General features: G+C 46.2%; 1 protein-coding gene across 2 annotated transcripts in view; it reads right to left on the minus strand.

The window, feature by feature from the left end:
• Positions 1 to 14,177, minus strand: part of FBXO32 (F-box protein 32) — a 37,096-nt gene extending 22,919 nt beyond the window's left edge. For both annotated transcript variants that reach the window (XM_043483274.1, XM_043483273.1), the window contains exons 1-4: positions 13,796 to 14,177; positions 7,621 to 7,733; positions 6,744 to 6,793; positions 5,595 to 5,687 (exon numbers count right to left, since the gene is read on the minus strand). In XM_043483274.1, the coding sequence (XP_043339209.1) occupies positions 5,595 to 5,687; positions 6,744 to 6,793; positions 7,621 to 7,733; positions 13,796 to 13,911 (372 nt within the window). In that variant the 5' untranslated portion in view covers positions 13,912 to 14,177. The remainder of the gene's footprint in view (positions 1 to 5,594; positions 5,688 to 6,743; positions 6,794 to 7,620; positions 7,734 to 13,795) is intronic.
• Between the last annotated feature and the right edge of the window lie 2,426 nt (positions 14,178 to 16,603).

Genomic DNA, 16,603 nt, shown 5'->3' on the forward strand with positions numbered 1-16,603 from the left:
CCATCCCAGAAAATTCTGAACTTAGAATGATGCCCTGTTCCCTGTTGCATCGATCTGAGCACCTCTGTTTGCCACAATGAGCCTGCTGAAATCAGGCTCCCTGTCTACTCAGCTCTTTACCTGCACCCTAGGATTGTACCAGGTTCACTGTCACACTGCCCTTGGCCCCTGGTCCACCATCACTCTCCATTTCTCTTTTTTCCATCTCCAGTGTGGGGCTCCTGCCATTTGTCTCTGCAAAGCCTTCTACTGTCTCTCCACCTGGGTAAATCCTGGCCTTCCTTCAAGGAAGGAGACTCTCAGGTTCAACATCTTCCAAGAATCTGCCTCCAGTGTTTCTCCATGTCCAAAGGGAAAGAAAATCAGGTAGAAAAATCATAAAAAAGTCAATCTCTATATTTTATTTCATCTTTAATTTCTATTTTCATATATTTTCTAATGCCTAATTATGACCCTAAAGATGACAATAGTTACAGCAACAATGGATGTACTGGGCACTGTTCAAAGGCATTTCAAGTGATTAAATTCCGTTTAATTTTGTAGCAACAGGACAGTAGGTACCATTATTAGCACCTTTTAGAGGTATATGGGGCTTCCCAGGTGGCTCAGTGGATAAAGAATCCACCTGCAATGCAGGAGATGCAGGAGACATGGGTTCACTCCCTGGGTTGGGAAAACCCCCTGGAGGAAGGCATGGAAATCCACTCCAGTATTCTTGCCAGGAGAATCCCTTGAACAGAGGAGCCTGGTGGGCTATAGTCCACAGGGGAGCAAAGAATTGGACATCACTGAAGCAACTGAGCATGCATGCATGCATATGTATATGTTTACAAATGAATTTATGAATATATATAAATTGAGAATATGTGCTTAAATTATCAATGTACTGTCAGGTGTCCATGGTCAAAAACACCACCATTCTGGTCTTTCAGCCTTCCTCCATTTTTGGGGGTGCCCCCACTTCGGTGGGTACCCCCAACTTTTGCAAGTACTCTGTTACTTTTGTCATTGTGTGGGCACCCCCACTTCTGTAGATAGCCCCCTACTTCTGCATGTACTCCTCCAATTCTTTGGTCATACCCTCAAGGTCTGTGAGTGTCCCCCACTTCTGAGGGCACCTAGAAATTGCAGGACCTCCTTGCCTAAATGCTTAGGATGACTGAGAAAGCTAGGAATTCTGAGATGCAGCACTGCTTGGTAAAATCACCAGCACCCTAATCAGCCAGCATTCACTTTAAGATTAGCTTGGGACCTTCACTGCTAATACCCTACAGTGCATTCTCCCAGTTTGCAACCACTTCTGCCATCATTTTAAAACAGGCTTAGGGCTCTGCTCCTTTGACTTTGTTGCCATTGGGAGGGCTGACCTCCTTCCCTCCATCCCCGTTTCTCAGTCCCGAAGAAAAAAGATACCACCAGTTTTAAGACCCAGGGGGCAGGACTCAAACTTTAAGCAAAGGAAGGCTGTGCACAACCAGATTAATCCAAGGTCACTTGGGCAGAGGGACCCGGTGCAGGGCCCAGCTGCCCGCACACATCATGACCCACCAGGGGCTTGGCAACAGCATGCCTTTAATTGAAGGCATTGGGTTTAAATTTGAGTCATCACTGTGCCATATTTCAGCCTTTCGTTTGCCAAACCGCCAGTCAACTTAAACTAAAACATGTTTTTGGAAAAAGATTTTTAGGGGGTGGTAAGAACTCAGTAACTTGCTGGAAACATTCAAATGGGACTTAGGGCTGTAATGCAGAAAAAAATAAAAACGTGCATCGGTTTAGGTTGTGGATGTTCTCTGTGGCAGAGGAACAGAGAGAGTGTGGTTGCAAACTTTTTGTTTGTCCTTCCCCAACTGTTGCACACAAGGGGCAATTCATTAAGGTCATGTGTGTGTGCAGGCTAAATTGCTAAATTGTCCGACTCTGTGCGTCCCTACGGACTATAGCCTGCCAGGCTCCTCTGTCCATGGGATTCTCCAGGCAAGAATACTGGAGTGGGTTGCCATGCCCTCCTCCAGGGGGTCTTTCCGACCCAAGGACTGAACCTGCATTTCTTACGTCTCCTGCATTGGCAGGTGGGTTCTTTACCACTAGCACTACCGCCACCTGGGAATCCCCTTCATTAAGGTCAGGAATTTGCTATTCAAGGTTCTTCCTGACCTAAAGACAGCTTCTAGAGTTACCAGGTACTTGGCCACATTCTCATGCCACAGAGAGAGCTGGGAGAACCAAAGATCATTCTGGCATTAAAGTGCTAAAGCCCTCTCTTGCACTCATGCCTCAGTGTGTCTTGTTTAAAAAATTATTATGCAAAATATAAGCTGGGCTCCCAAGTGGTTTCTGGGCTGGTTGGCAAACTTGAAAACACGCTAGCATCAACTGGTGGATAAACTTAACTAGCAATGCCAGGGTACCACCTTCAGCTGATGAACTTGAATGCACTAGAGGTGGGCTTCCTAGAGAAAAAAGCTTCACAGGTGATTCTAATGTGCAACTGTGTGTCTTCCGGAGACTTACTTTCTCTGTTGGGCTCTCTGTGCCCTGGACGGGTTAGTCAGCACTTGTGTTTTCCTGGTTACAGTTCTAATCCCACCACTGGCCCATCTCCTGGAATCTTCACTGGCTCCCCAGGGGAATTTCCAAAATGTGTTGGTCTTGAGGCATGGTGTAAACCCATTTTTTAAAAAGTGACCTTTCATAAGTGGGTAAGTTGCTGCTTTTAGAGATTTTAAATCATCTTTAAAAACCACAGTTAAAACTGTGTTTAAGCCACTGGTGGTATGGAGAGAAGTGGGTAGAGGCAATCAGTGTAGCCTAAAGCCAATTAAACAAAGGTACAAACGTTATATAAAAACCTCTCCAATTTATCGTCAAATTTCTGATTCTAAAAGTTCCACAAAATTTTCATGCTATCTGATAAAACTCATAACACTGAGATAGGAGTGTTGGCAATCATTTTCATTCCCTCTGCTTGTCTCTTTTATGGAGAGTGATAGCCAGTATGAACACGATACATTTTTTTAAAATGTACTTTGTCTTTAAAGAGGTTAAACAAATTTGAAGGCGTCAGAGTTGATTCTTCTGGTACTGAGGAATCATTGTAGTATTAAGAAACCATTAGGCCAAAGCAGTAAGATGAGGATAAAACACTGGCAAGCTACTTTGCAAAGTTGCTTTAAGGATAAGAAGACTATTTGAGAACAACTTAAGTGTCTTAAGTTCCTTAGAAGAAAACCCTCAAAATGTGGTGCCTATCATTAAAATGTTTTAAGCTCTTTATAAAAATAACATTTCTCAAATTACAGAGGACTCTAACAGTGAAGAGGAAAAAAAGATTATTCTTTCCAAAATAGATATTTCCCCCCTCTTTCTGAACCTAATAACAGAAAGCATTCAATAGTTTCTTTAACTTCAAGATTAGGAGATTGTGCTCATACTGTTAGATACAAGGTTCTTCATGCTGAGTTTTAATCAAAAGGAAAGGGCATTATTCTCCAGGTATTTTTTTTTTTAAGTAGAAAAACATTTTTTTTTTTTAATCAACCAAATTGAAAAGGTCTTTCAGGGAGAATAAACAATAATTTTTTAAACACACAAGAAGATTTAATAGCCAACTAGTCTAAAAATTAAAAAATTAAGTCTGGAAAAGCTTACCAATTATAAAATCTTGTCATTATAATAAAAAATATTAATTGAATTCCCAGAAATAAAATTGCCTTGTGTGATCAATTAGAGTTGATTCTTATAAACAGTAATTTTGATAGGTAGGTAATAACAAATATTAGTAGCTGACTTTGACTAACATATTCCGGTCTGCAGAAAATTTCCATGTATGTTACTGAGTTTCACAGCTACTCTGTGAAGTTAGGTTATTCCAAGTCCTTCTTCCACTTGGGAACGTAAGGGTCAAACAATGTGAAAGTAGTGGCGCTGAGATCTGACCACAGGCCATTTTACTTTCAGTCCTTTGCTTATATGGAGCTCCTCCTTGTAGCAGCTAAAGAGTGTGGACTTTAACTGCCGGTTTCAGATTTGGCTATCTTCCCTTATGTAGCTTTGTGACCTTGGACAGGTCATTTTACTTCTCTGTACCTCTCTATTTATGTAAACAGAGAATAAAAGTACCTATACTTTACACAGTTAATGGAAGGCTAAGAAGTATTAGTGCACATAATTGCTTGAAATAGATTTCCACAATTCAACTCCTTGTTCCTTTGCTTTATCTTATTTCTTGTGGAAAGGAGAACAGGTAGAAAGGAGAACCATCTAAAAACTAACCATATGCTGATCAGTTTGGGATCAAGACATCAGATCTGGGAGACTGGAAACTATTCACCTTCTTAGTGACAAGTTCCAGGTCTTCCTGGACCTCACTCCAACCAGCCTGCACTGGGTTGTGGGCCGAAATGACCTCCCAGAGTCAGCAGAGTCACACTGAATGACATGAACATCTCATCAGGAAGGTCTCTGATTGTTATCCCTTTTGGTCTGGAATAAGGGCTCATCTGAGCAGACAGACAGACCTGATCACGGGCTCAGCTCAAAGCTTCTAACCTACAAGAGGCCTGGGTTTGTGTGTGAGTGTGGTGCGTGTGTTTTAAAATCAGGTCAGTTGGGACAGCCAGGCCTGTATCTGCCCAGATGACAGGTGAACGATCCAGGCCTCAAGGGGGCTTGAATGTCATCGCTCTGGCTCAGTCTTTGCAATCATCTGACTCATTAACACAGCACTGAGAAGCACAACAACCCAGGAAAAAGAAAATAAAAACCCGACCGACCAACACCCAGAGCGGGGGTAAACTGCCTCCTACTTCTGATCCTAAAACCCAAACAGCTGCTACCTCCCGGATGGAACTGCTGAGAACAACACACAAGGGAGCCTGGGGGAAAAACAGCCACCGAGCAATTAAAAGGAATCAGTGACTTGAAGGTCATGGTTAGGCTTAACTTGTTTTACTACCTTCATCATTAATATTTTCCTAAAGCTCATTAATTTTTTTTTTCCCCCAACTCAGGGTTTAAAATAGGAAGCAACTGACCCCAGCAGGTAGTTTCAGGCTTGCAGTGAACCTCGGACTGAATATTGTCATCACGTGGCGGTGGAGGGGTGGGAGAAGGGAGTCAGGGAAACAAGGTTCCAAACGTGTCTTTACACCCAGCTTTGAGGGTTAAACCAAAAATGTCTTAGGTTCACCCAGAGTCACTAAAGTTGGGCAAGGAGGAAGGCCAGTGAGAATGGCCAGAGGGGCATAAAAACTATAAAACAAGCCAAGGTGCTTTACAACTTGTTTTCTGCTAAATTCTCTCTGGCCAATGTTGCTGCCAGGGCCCATGCTGCCCGCCCCATGGCTCCCGTGAGGGATTATGGCGTCCCTGTCTGGGGGCGCCGATCACAGGTACACCCTAACAGGATCCATACGGGAACCGGAAGTCCACCCAGGGAGGGGGACGTTGAGGAGTCCATTTTCAGCTTTCCTCAAGATGTCCAGGGTCCTAAAACGTTACTTTTATCGGGCAGGGGTGGGGGTGGGGGCTACTTCAAGACAACCTAAAGAGACACTTCAACTTGAGAGTCTGGGTAATCAATAGAGACTTACCCGTACAACGTAGTTAAATCTTCTGGAATCCAGAATGGCAGTTGAGAAGTCCAGCCTGTTGAAAGCTTCCCCCAGAGTGCAGTATCCATGGCGCTGAATGTGAAAACAGGGGGTGCAGAGGTCATGTTCTAGAATGATCTGCCTGGACTCTGCGGACCAGCTGGGTGGCTATCTAAGGTAACCTGCTCCTTTCCTGCACCATGATCAGCTCTTTCTGGGAAACTCCACCCCCCCACCCCTCACCCCCGTGAGCCACAAAGATGGGTGGTTCAGCAGACAGTTGCTTTAGTCAGTGACTGAAGCTGTGACGTGTCCCCTGTGGACCCTTGTCCTCCGCATGCACTTGCTTATTGAGGAAGGGTTGGGAGATAGATATGTGATGTATGTTGATCACGGGAACATACTTCTGGGGGGAGAATTAACCCTGTGTGTGTTAGCTCTGTCTGCCATCCTGCCTCACATCTCTAGGTCTTTTCTCACTGTGATCATCAGAAGTGTTTTTAAGGCTTCACGAAGGAGCCAGAGAAGTTTTGGTCTTTCCCCTGTGAATGCACAAGGCACTGAGGGTGGAAAGCCCTGACTCACAGCCCCACCTCTACTCCCAGTACCTGGGTGGTCTCGGGTATATCACTGTCCCCCTCTCAGGGCCTCAAATCACAGAGGGAACTAGTTCTCCCAGGTCCCTGACAGGGGTAGAAATTCTATCAATCTGCCATGCAAATTGAGATATTACAATGTCGTGTTCTCTTCTGCATCTTGGTTGTGCAGCATCACATCAGGCAGGCACAAAAACTTCTACTGTATTTAGTAATTAAACCTCCAGGGCTAAAATGAACCAAGTTGAAGTCTAAAAGTGATGTTAGAACAAAAGGGAGGCATTGTCCTGAGGGAAATGCTGGAACTTTATAACAGTTCCAGCCTTTGAGATGTGAATATTCATCTCCATTAAGCACTTTTACAGTCATCATCTCACTGAACAACTGGGGAGTCCACCTAGAGACTTTAGTCTCTCTCTCTGTAGCCCCAAACTGATGGTCGGCTAGGTAGTGGGCTGCAAGCCAGCACCACCCACACCCAAGGAGACAGTCCTATACTTTCCTAGGGCAGGTATAAATAAGCATTCTCATTAACAAACAGATGAGTGCTCACCTCTTTAGTACTTCCTTTGTGAACATAGATCCATTTTTCTTGGTGGAAATCTAAAAAGACAAACAAACAAAACCCCATAGCTTTAAAATTTACATGTCCAAGATTTTGCATTTATTTTTCATTTACTCCAAAGTGTTAAAAAGTTTTGACAGAACATACAAAGATTCTACTGACAGTCTAAGGGGATGCAAATGCCTAATTTCTGCAGTGTATAAATACCAGAGTTATAACTTACTTTGTTGAAGGCATTTCAAGTCTTTGATACTCAGATCGAGTATACCAAAGCTCCAAATTAAAGAAAAAAAAATCTAATACCCAAGTACAAGTTTGTGTTAAATGCCAAGCCTACAAGTTAAACAATGCCATAAAGAGTAGAAATAAAACAGATAACATGAAGAAGCCATGCAGTACAGATGGAATCAACTAAAGATCTGTAATTCCTGTTTATTAACAGAAATGTAGACTCTCTGTTCGTACATCCAGCATCTAGAACTGTTACTAGTATTTTTACAAGGAAAGAGGGGAAAAATATACATTCAAAGCCTCAAAACCCAGTTCCAAATGAAAGCACACACTGGTGCTTCAGCTGACCATATCACTGGATAATAACTAAACAATGTCAAATATAAGTGAGAAGCCAGGAAAAAATACCCCAACTAGCAACTGACTTATAAACACAACTATAAAGAATACATTAATCTCACTCATAAAATGCATAACCAGGTTTCTGAGTGCAAAGATCCCTGTAACCTCTGTCAGTGACACAGTCAATGTGAAAGCCAATGTCAAACATGTGAAGTGTGATTCCCCGCCCCAAGAACCAATCAAAACGATCTTCAGACAGCTTTCTTTCTTAAGTTCAAAACAAATGGCTTACACTGAGTTTTGGTTTTGCTATTCAGCATGTCCTTCTTTCTCTTCTTGGCTGCAACGTCATAGTTCAGGCTGTTGAAAAGGTTCTCCTTATTGTATACTTCCTTGCTGCAATAACTAGGAATAATAAGACCAGATAGGATGAGCTGTAACAGTTATACTTTAACATGAGCTGTTTCTATAAATAACTCACTGCAGTTCTAAAACTCAATCATATGTGCTCCTCAAACAAAGCAATGAAATAATCACTCAAAAGAAGTCTGCACAGGCCCAGTCTTGCCTCTTTTAGGAAGAAAATAGTGTCACGTCTCTATGGAAGACAGGGATGGGGGCTTCTACTCATTTTGAATGCCCAACAGTGTTTGCCATTGTATTAGATACATAGCTCTGCACTCTTTTAAGAGCCACCCAGGGTACAGCAACATTATTTTAAGCAAAAATTATGAATGGTGGGGAGAGAGGAAGAGGGAGGGCTACTGGCATCACTATAATATACAATATTTTCATTTTGCAAAAATCATCCACCTCAAGCTGCTTTTAAAAAAATAGCTTTATGGAGATATGAGTCACATACCATATCTTTGACCTATTTATTTACTTATTTTTAATTAATTAATTTTTTAATTGAAGGATAATTGCTTTACAGGATTTTGTTGTTTTCCGTCAAACCTCAACATGAATCAGCCACAGGTATGCATGTGTCCCCTCCCTCTTGAACCTCCCTCCCATCTCCCTGCCCATCCCAAGCTGCTTTTAACTAGCATGCTCCCCTCATGTCTTTAAAACATTTACAGAAATCTGACTTATAGACTGTATTTCTAGGAGGTGTTCAGCATATAGTATCAGTTGTTTAGGTTTCATATCATTCCTTGACTAACCCTAGGCATCATGTTGTGAGGTGAAGACCTTGAGTCCTAAATGAAACAAGCTGAATTTACAATTCACACATCTATTAGGGCTGAAAAGACAGAACTGGCCAATTCACAGGTCACTAAACAATGTACAGTTTCAACTTGAGTTGGGGCATATTTCCTTCAGAAAGCTTAGCTGTCTTTGGGGGGCTGATGTAGTTCTATCATGTAATGGGACTTGAGAGTATATCTCCAAAGAGTTTCCGCAGAAGGAATGCAGGAGAAATATTGAGAAGATATAATGAAAAGATCCCCCTACCCCCACCTCCCAACCCTCATGGGGTATGCATATGCCAGGCAGAATTTTTATTTTTTTCAGGCAAGATTTATGTCAACCTGTAAAACATCAACTAGGTTTTTTTTTCTTACATCAACCATATATTAGAGCCCTTTAACTTTCTGAATTCTTTTGCTGAATTTAAAATATGATTTGATTTATATCTTGTTTGGACCAACATCTGTTGGATACTATGAGGTACACTTGCACTTCTCCATGTTATGAGTATTATGTAAAAGAGAAGAGAGGGGTTGAAAAACAATTTCCAGTATCCTATTGCTATCAATACAATGATCTCTCCAGTACTTCAATAAGTACAATAAGTATCTTGCTAACATGCTTACACGTGATAGCACCAACAATATGCTCAGTGTTTCTGGACCCAGAGGGATAGGCGTGATGGATAATCAGTCATTTGTTAATCTTCCCTCAGAAGGCCAAGCTTAATACCATTTATTGAGCTTCCTAATATCATTAGCCTTCTCCTTCTCATTCCGGGATACAGGATACTTTGAGGTTTCTGCGGGTTTACTGTAGAAATGCCCTGTCTTAGGGAACACTAAGTCTCACTGAGCCCAGGGTGAATGTTTTGGGCCTGGCTTTGTATCACACGTGAGTGTGTATTTGCTTGCACAGCTCTAGGGGCACGAAACCATTGAGCAGCCAGCTGCCCGGTGCCAAGGTCAGCAGGATAAGAGGGGCAGCAGAAACGGGGAGCAGAATTCAGAGTTCTTAGAGCTAATTTAAGAAATTTCTGTCAACGCTGAGGAGAAGGGAGGAAAATGGAAAGTCACTTGACTGGTCCATGATGTACCAAAGCTGAGAACAGCTTTAGAAAACAAAGTTGAGGCCATTTCGTGTAAAAATATCCCACGAAGACTTATTTTTAAAGGAAACACACACTGGCACCATGAGCAGACACCTACAGCATGAATTCCACATAGACAGCGCCACAAAATGAAGCTGTCTTATTCTCAATCACACATTCAAGGTTTAGCAGAGCATTTCGGGGCCTGGGCCATAGATTGTGACCATTCCTTAGCAATGTTAAATATTTATCTTTCATCTTATTCTTTTCTAATTGAAAACATTCCTCAAAGGAATTTGAGCACTTGCCTTCCTCACAGAAATAACAATAACCTGCTTTAAGCCTGAGTGACTCATTTCCAAAGCTAGTTTTAAGAAGAATTCGACATAATTGATGACGCTTTCCCACTGGAGAATGTAGAAAAGCTTTAACCAAAGAGAAACCCTGCACTTTTCACTTAGGTTTTGGACTTCAGGGGTAGGGCCTGGGAGGAAGGAGCACGGGGTTTATTTGTGTTGCTTGCTTATATGTTTTCTTTTAAGCAATAATATATTCAGTTAGAGGCTATTTTGAGAGTTCAATTATGTCCATTTCAAGAAAATGCAAAGCCAATGGAAAATTACAACTGAAATTTTGAACAAGAAAAGCCACCATCATTTGGGAACCATGACTTTTTTTTTTTTAATAAGCAAAACCATTTAAAGAGGCTGTCTTCTTCATTAAATGCAGTAGTAACCAGTAACTTGCTATTTTATAGTCAGTTCTAACTAATCTTGATTTTTATAGGCACAGGCCTAGAATAAGAAAAAAAAGACCTCCTCCAGCCCTGTACTGTCATCACAGACATAGCAAGATACTTAAAGACAACTTTAAAAAAAATGCAAGATTTCAAAATAAGTGCATTTGGCAGCAGAGACAAAGGCAGGGAAGAAAAAAAAAAAAAGAAGTCCTAATTCTCATTTCATTTGTAATAGACCATTTGGAGAGAGCCGTGGCCTACCCCTAAGGGCTTAGTTGTAGATTAAGGCCAATGAGAGTTCTAGGCTAATTTACTCCAATACATACCCAAATTGTCAGACTCACAGGGCGAGAACCCCATTGTTGTGGTAAAACAAACAGCCTAGTGTATGAGGCCCTGAGAACACTGCCTTGCACACAGTAAGTGCTCATAAAAATCTTAACTATTATTTTATTTGCTTATTCACTATTTTATTTGCTTGTTTTTATTTGTGCACCCAGGGCACCAGGGTAAACTTCCTGCTTCCTGGTTCAGCCTTAGCTGTACTTTTGGAGTTTTCAGAGGCGTCCCTGCAGGCTTGCAGAAGGGTAGCCCACGCTCAGGGAGCTGAGATGACTCATCTGGGGGGTGGGGCAGGGCAGGGCTGGGGGTTATTGGTGAGCAGGACTGCTTGCGAGGTGGCTCAACCACCAGTTCCTTGAAGCCCTCTTGGATCACCCTAATTCCTGCTGAACTCTTTCCTTGAATTTTTTTCATCTGCCCAAATGTAACACTTGCCATTCCTCTTAGGTAGTTTCAACTTTTTCACAGGGCACCCTCCTTGAAGCTTATCTGAAATCCTCCCTTGATCTCAGTTCAGGGCACTTAGCTGTGATGGGGTTTTGGAACATTCTGCTGCTGGAAGAAGACAGGGCCCGGGGCACAGAGAGAATGGCCAGCAGGGTCCAGAGAAGGTGCTCTGGGCAGAGAAGCTGTGGTCCACTCACAAAAAACACCATGGTCCCCAGGTTGCAACATACCAAGGGCACCCTCACCCCCCCACCCCCGCGCCCCCACTCTTGTCCAGGCAGCTCACAGAATGGGAGGTGGAATCAGACTAAGTGCCTGAGGCCTCTTCTGCAGGCCTCTGTTGCACATCCACCCCCCTCCCTCTCTTTCGAAAGGGCCTGCCTTTTGTTTTCTCCTAACAGGAGAGGCATTCAGCTTCACCTGAGTAGGCAGGCTGGCCGCCCAAACCTGACATCACAGAGCAACATCACCAGGACTGAAAACAGGAGGGATATTTGAGCCTGCAAACCCGGGTTTCAGAAGGCCAACGGCTTTGAAGAAATTGGCAGACTTCTCATGTGAAGTAGGGAAGGGACTGTTTACAATTGCTGGGGAAAAAAAATACTCTGCAAACAAACAGGGAGCTGCTTTGCTAGGAGCTACCAAATGAGTCCTCAAATCTGACTCATCCAACAGCCCCAAGTGGTCACTAAGTGGATCACCATTTGTGATGATAGTGGTAGGGTGGCAGTTCTAGCTCAGATGGCCTGAAAAGGGAGGAAAGAAAGGAGGTTCAAGCGGAGAGAGAGGTGGGAAGCTAAGGGTAAACTTCCGTGGTAAGGTAAACCTGTCTCCAGGTCTCCCCTACTACGGAGAGAGGCACCCCTTTTCTAAATGGGAGTGACACCAGCTTATCTCCCAGAGCAGATTCAGTGTGAATGTTTATGCCAAGCAGAGCCTCTGATTTGGAAACTCTCCTGCCAAACCCACTGGTCTGTCTCCCACTGAGGAACATCCTATGCTTGTATCTGGGTGAGCCACTAGGACACAGCTGAGCAGACCATGGCTGCACCTCCCTAGGAAGAATCCAAACTGTCACCTCAAAATAAAGTCCAAAATATTAGATCCTCACTTCTTAGGAATGAGGAGGAAGGAAGGAAAGAAGGAAGGAAGGAAAGAAGCTTGCATTCTACTATACCAAAAAAAAAAGCTTTTAGTCCAGGGAGAAAAATTTAGACCAAATGGGCAACTAGAGTCCCTAAAAGAGTCTAGAGACAGCAGATAGTCTTTTTATTTTTCTGTAAATTTTCTGAGTTTCCATAAGTAAGATTTCTTTAGAGTGCTACCCAAACTCCCCAGGGACGACCTCAAAGTGTCTTTAAGGTAAAAGGTCAATGTGCTCTTGTCTTCCCTGGCAGACCCCCAAGATCAATTACTTTTATTTTTTTCCACTGGAAAACAAAAAGTGATGCTTCACAAATCACAAACAGGTGCGGGGCCCTGGAAGGCAGGACGCTGAAATAACCATATTTCCTTGATAGTTTTTGTAAAATTGAGTGCCAGGGGCTCAGCCAAACAACCATTGGTAAATCTGAGTGGGAAGCTGGCCCAGGTACAGGACTCTCCACCGAAGTCAGTCTAAGGGCTGGGGGCGGGGAGCAGTGGTTTTCACCAAAGGCCACGGGTAAAGTCACCCAAGGGTAAGCAGGCTGCACTGATCCCCTCTGGGCCAGATGGCAGCGCTGTGGATGCCAACTGTGGTGATGAGGACTGACAGACTCCAGGCCATCCAACTCCTTAGTCGCTGCTTCTGTGCTATTAACCGGGGCGGGGCTGGGGCTCCTCGGAAACTCAGATTTTCCACCACACTGACAGTTCAGGTGGAACTTGACTCCAGAGACTCACCCACGCCGGGTGGACTTTCTGCAGGGGATGGGCATCACTTGAAATGGGGGCGCACTCACTATACAAAGAAAACGCCCGACAGGGCTACTGAGGAAACAGGTGCAAAGACGCGGTCCTCCCAGAGGCCGAGGGCTTGTGGGAGCCTCAGCCCACCTCCCTCCCCTCCTCCGCAGCTCTGCCTCCTCGGGTCTTTACCGGCGCTCCGCCAGCACGGATGCCCCAGGGACCATCTGGTCGCCCCTTCCCGGTTACTCATCTTCCCTGCCCACTCTGTGGTCGCCTGTGCGTGGGAAGAGCCTGGAGGCGCAGCGGCCGGGACCCATGTCCAATCCCGTCTCAGACGTGTGCTCAGAGCCCCGCCACCCCAGGGTCCACCCCAGGATGAAGGTCATGCGGCCCACTCGCCGGCGCTCACTCCCCACCCCTACCCCCCACGCAAATCGCACGACGCTGGTGTCCTTTAAGGCAGTGGACCCCTGAAGTTGGGTCTAAGTTCTAGCGTTTGGGGATAAGATCAGTTTCTCAGAGGGACCAGCATTCTGTAAGAAGTGACCACTTGGAGACGCTGACCTTGAACAATAAGAGAAACCAAACACCCGTGCTCTGCCGACATCTCTGCAGAAACCCGGGATAATTCACTTCCATCCTTCTGGTCTGGGGCTCCCTCCTCACCCTGTTACGGCCTGCCTGCGTCGCATTCACCCGCCCCCCACTCCGAGAGGCCAGCCCGAGTCTGTCCACCGCCGCTGAAGTTGGTGGCGACCCCCTCACCTGCCGAGGTCGCTCACGAAGCTGCCGCTCTTCTCGTCCAGGAAGCGTTTCCAGCCATCCGCCGTCTTCACCCAGCTCTGCCCGGGGGACCGCCAGTCCTGCCCGAGGAATGGCATGGCACTGCCGAGGGATGCGACGGATGCAGGCGACGGACTGAGGGACGGGGACCTGCCCGGCGGCCTCGGGGGCGCGCCCGCCCTGGGCGGCTGCTTGGGGTGCTTGGGGGCCGGTGAGGGAGCCGCTGCGGGATCGGGGGTTGCGGAGCGAGGTGCCCGCGCTCGCGGAACGCCCTATGGAGGGTCGCGGGGCGCGCGAGGCTCGCTGCAGTGCAGCGCTGCGGTCCGGGACGCCGTATTTATCCTGGGCTGCCGGCCGCGGCTCTTTGTTGCCGGAAGAGCCGCCTGCTCTTAGCCCGGCCCCCCCAGCCCGGAGGCCACGTGGCTTTGTTTATAGGCTCGACTTGTTTTCCGAGGCGCCCGCGGCTCCTGCTCCTCTGGCTGTTGCACAACCGCTCGCCGATGGAAACTTGAAGCCGCACTGCGGGGCCGGGGCTCCCACTGGCCCCTCCGCCCCGGGCCCCTCTGCGCTCCCTTCCTGTTCGCAAAGGGCGCAGCTGCTGCGGCCCGAGCGCGAAGCCGGGCGCTTGGGGAAACTGCGCCCCGTCCTCCTGCAGCTCCCGGCCTGGCGAGGTGCGGGGAGGACTAGGCCCGGGCGGCGTCTGGATCGCTGCGGAGCGGGGGTGGGAAGAAAGGCTCCCCGCCTCCCAGCCCCGAGCTGTCACAGTCGAGCCCCGCGGTTCCGAGCGGCCTTGCGGGAGCCGACCCGGCACTGCGCGGCCCGGAGCCGGGTAGCGGGACGCAGCCTCCTGGCCTCTCTCACTGCCTAGACCCCGATCTCCTCGGCGGAGGAGGGGATCCGCCGCGAGGCGGGGATGGGAGGAGGGACTGTCTTCCACCTCCCTCTGCCCTCGAACTGTTGAAGAGTCTGTTGTCAGACCTGTCCCCCGGGTGGCAAAGGAAGGAGAAGGAGGCCGGGCGGCGGCTGGTCCCCGCGCGGTGAGAGTGGAGAGCAGGGACCGTCCCCCACCCCTCTGCGCGCCTAAGCGAGCGGCGCTGGCGGCTGCAGCGCCCGGCCCAGCACAGCGCAGCGGGGGAGCAGGTTAGATGTGTCCCAGCTCCGCTCACTGTCCAGCCTCCCTCTGGGACGCCGGGGCCTGGGCTTTTGTTCTGAAGAACCGCTAAGCCCCTTCCCTTTCCTTGCTGTTTGGTATCCGCTGGGCTATTAGGCCCTCCTCCGGGAAGAATCAGGCCAGGAGTTTTGTTTTAGTTTTGGCAAGAGTTTCCAGAAAGCACCCCCGCCCAGTGACTGATGGGACTGAAGGAAGTTCGATCAAAGCCCACAGTGAGGAGGCAATGCCCCCGGAGTCCTAGACCCTTACAGACCTCAGTTTATTCACCTAATCCTCCTAACCGCGAGCAGGGGGGCCAGTCTGGCAGCGATCCAGCCCCTGAGAAAGGTTAAGCCTGTGACTTAGCCAGGGTCACAAGGCTTGTTTCTTCACAACCCACTGTACAATCTGAAATCACCCCGTTTGCTTTTTGGTAATAAGCTACCACTCTCTGCAGAGAGTGTAAACTCCGCGGGAGCTCCAGCGTCTTGTTTGGGGAGCATCCCAGCTCCAGCACTTTGCCAGGCCTGGAGAAGGCCTTCCATAACTATTTGTCCTATGAGTAGGTGAATGCTTATGGGAGGCTGCTGACCTCAGGCTTTCGTCGTGCTCTTTCTGACTTCTACTTATGGTGGTTTATGATCTGTTCCTTCTGGTGACTGGATTGCAAAGAGTGGTCACAGCAGAGTAAAATCTCCATGCTCAAGAGTTAGCTTACACTTGCTTCCTTGATATCTCCACAATCCCTCCTCTGCAGCCACCAACTCTGCTACCTTTAAGGCTCAGAGTAGACAAATTGTGTGTCTCTTGGGAGGGGTACATGTTGGAGGGGAAAGGAGATGTTTTTAATAAAGTCTGTTTTCAAGTAGCCAGAGTTTTCTGATTCAGGTTTTCCACCATAAATAATTTATTAGTGTAGTAATAGTAAAAATAGCTTGTAAAAACACTGCAGAAGGTCCTAGACAAATGATAATCACTATGATCCAGCTCATAGATGAGATAGTGTTGGGTCTGGCATTTGTTGAAGAGAACTGATACCTGCAAGGGAGCATAATTAAGGGATGTGATTATTAAAGATGTGTGCTAGTTACACGTCAGCGAGCTATAGCTCTGTAGAAACTATGGAAGGCAGAAGATTTGAATTCTAATTCTGCTAGAGCAACATACTGTCTGTCTGACCTGGATGAATGACAAATTCTGGAGGCTCAGTTTTCTCAGCTGTCAGGAAAGAATAGAGCCTATAAATGTCTACCTTTCAGGATTGTTTAGAAAGTATTTTAAATGGGATTATTGTTACCAGTTCTTTTCCCCTTGGTTGTGTAATGCATTCACGTGGCACAGGGCCTCTTAGTAATATGTAATTCCCTGATTCTTTTTTAAAAGTTGAAATATAGTTGACTTAGAATATTGTATTAGTTTCAGGTGTAGAGCCTAATGATTCAGTGTTTTTATAGATTATACTCCATTTAAAGATATTACAAAATAACGGCTCTAGTTCCCTGTTGTACAATATATCCTTGGTGGGTACTTTGTACATAGTAGTTTCTATCTCTTAACCCTCTACTCCCATCTTGCCCCTCCCCCCACTATTATCCATGACTTTGTTAGGGAACAAAGTTCTGTTTTGTCTGTTTCTGTTT

This window comes from Cervus canadensis, chromosome 12 (genome assembly GCF_019320065.1).
Source record: "Cervus canadensis isolate Bull #8, Minnesota chromosome 12, ASM1932006v1, whole genome shotgun sequence".
Classification (NCBI taxonomy): Eukaryota; Metazoa; Chordata; class Mammalia; order Artiodactyla; family Cervidae; genus Cervus; species Cervus canadensis.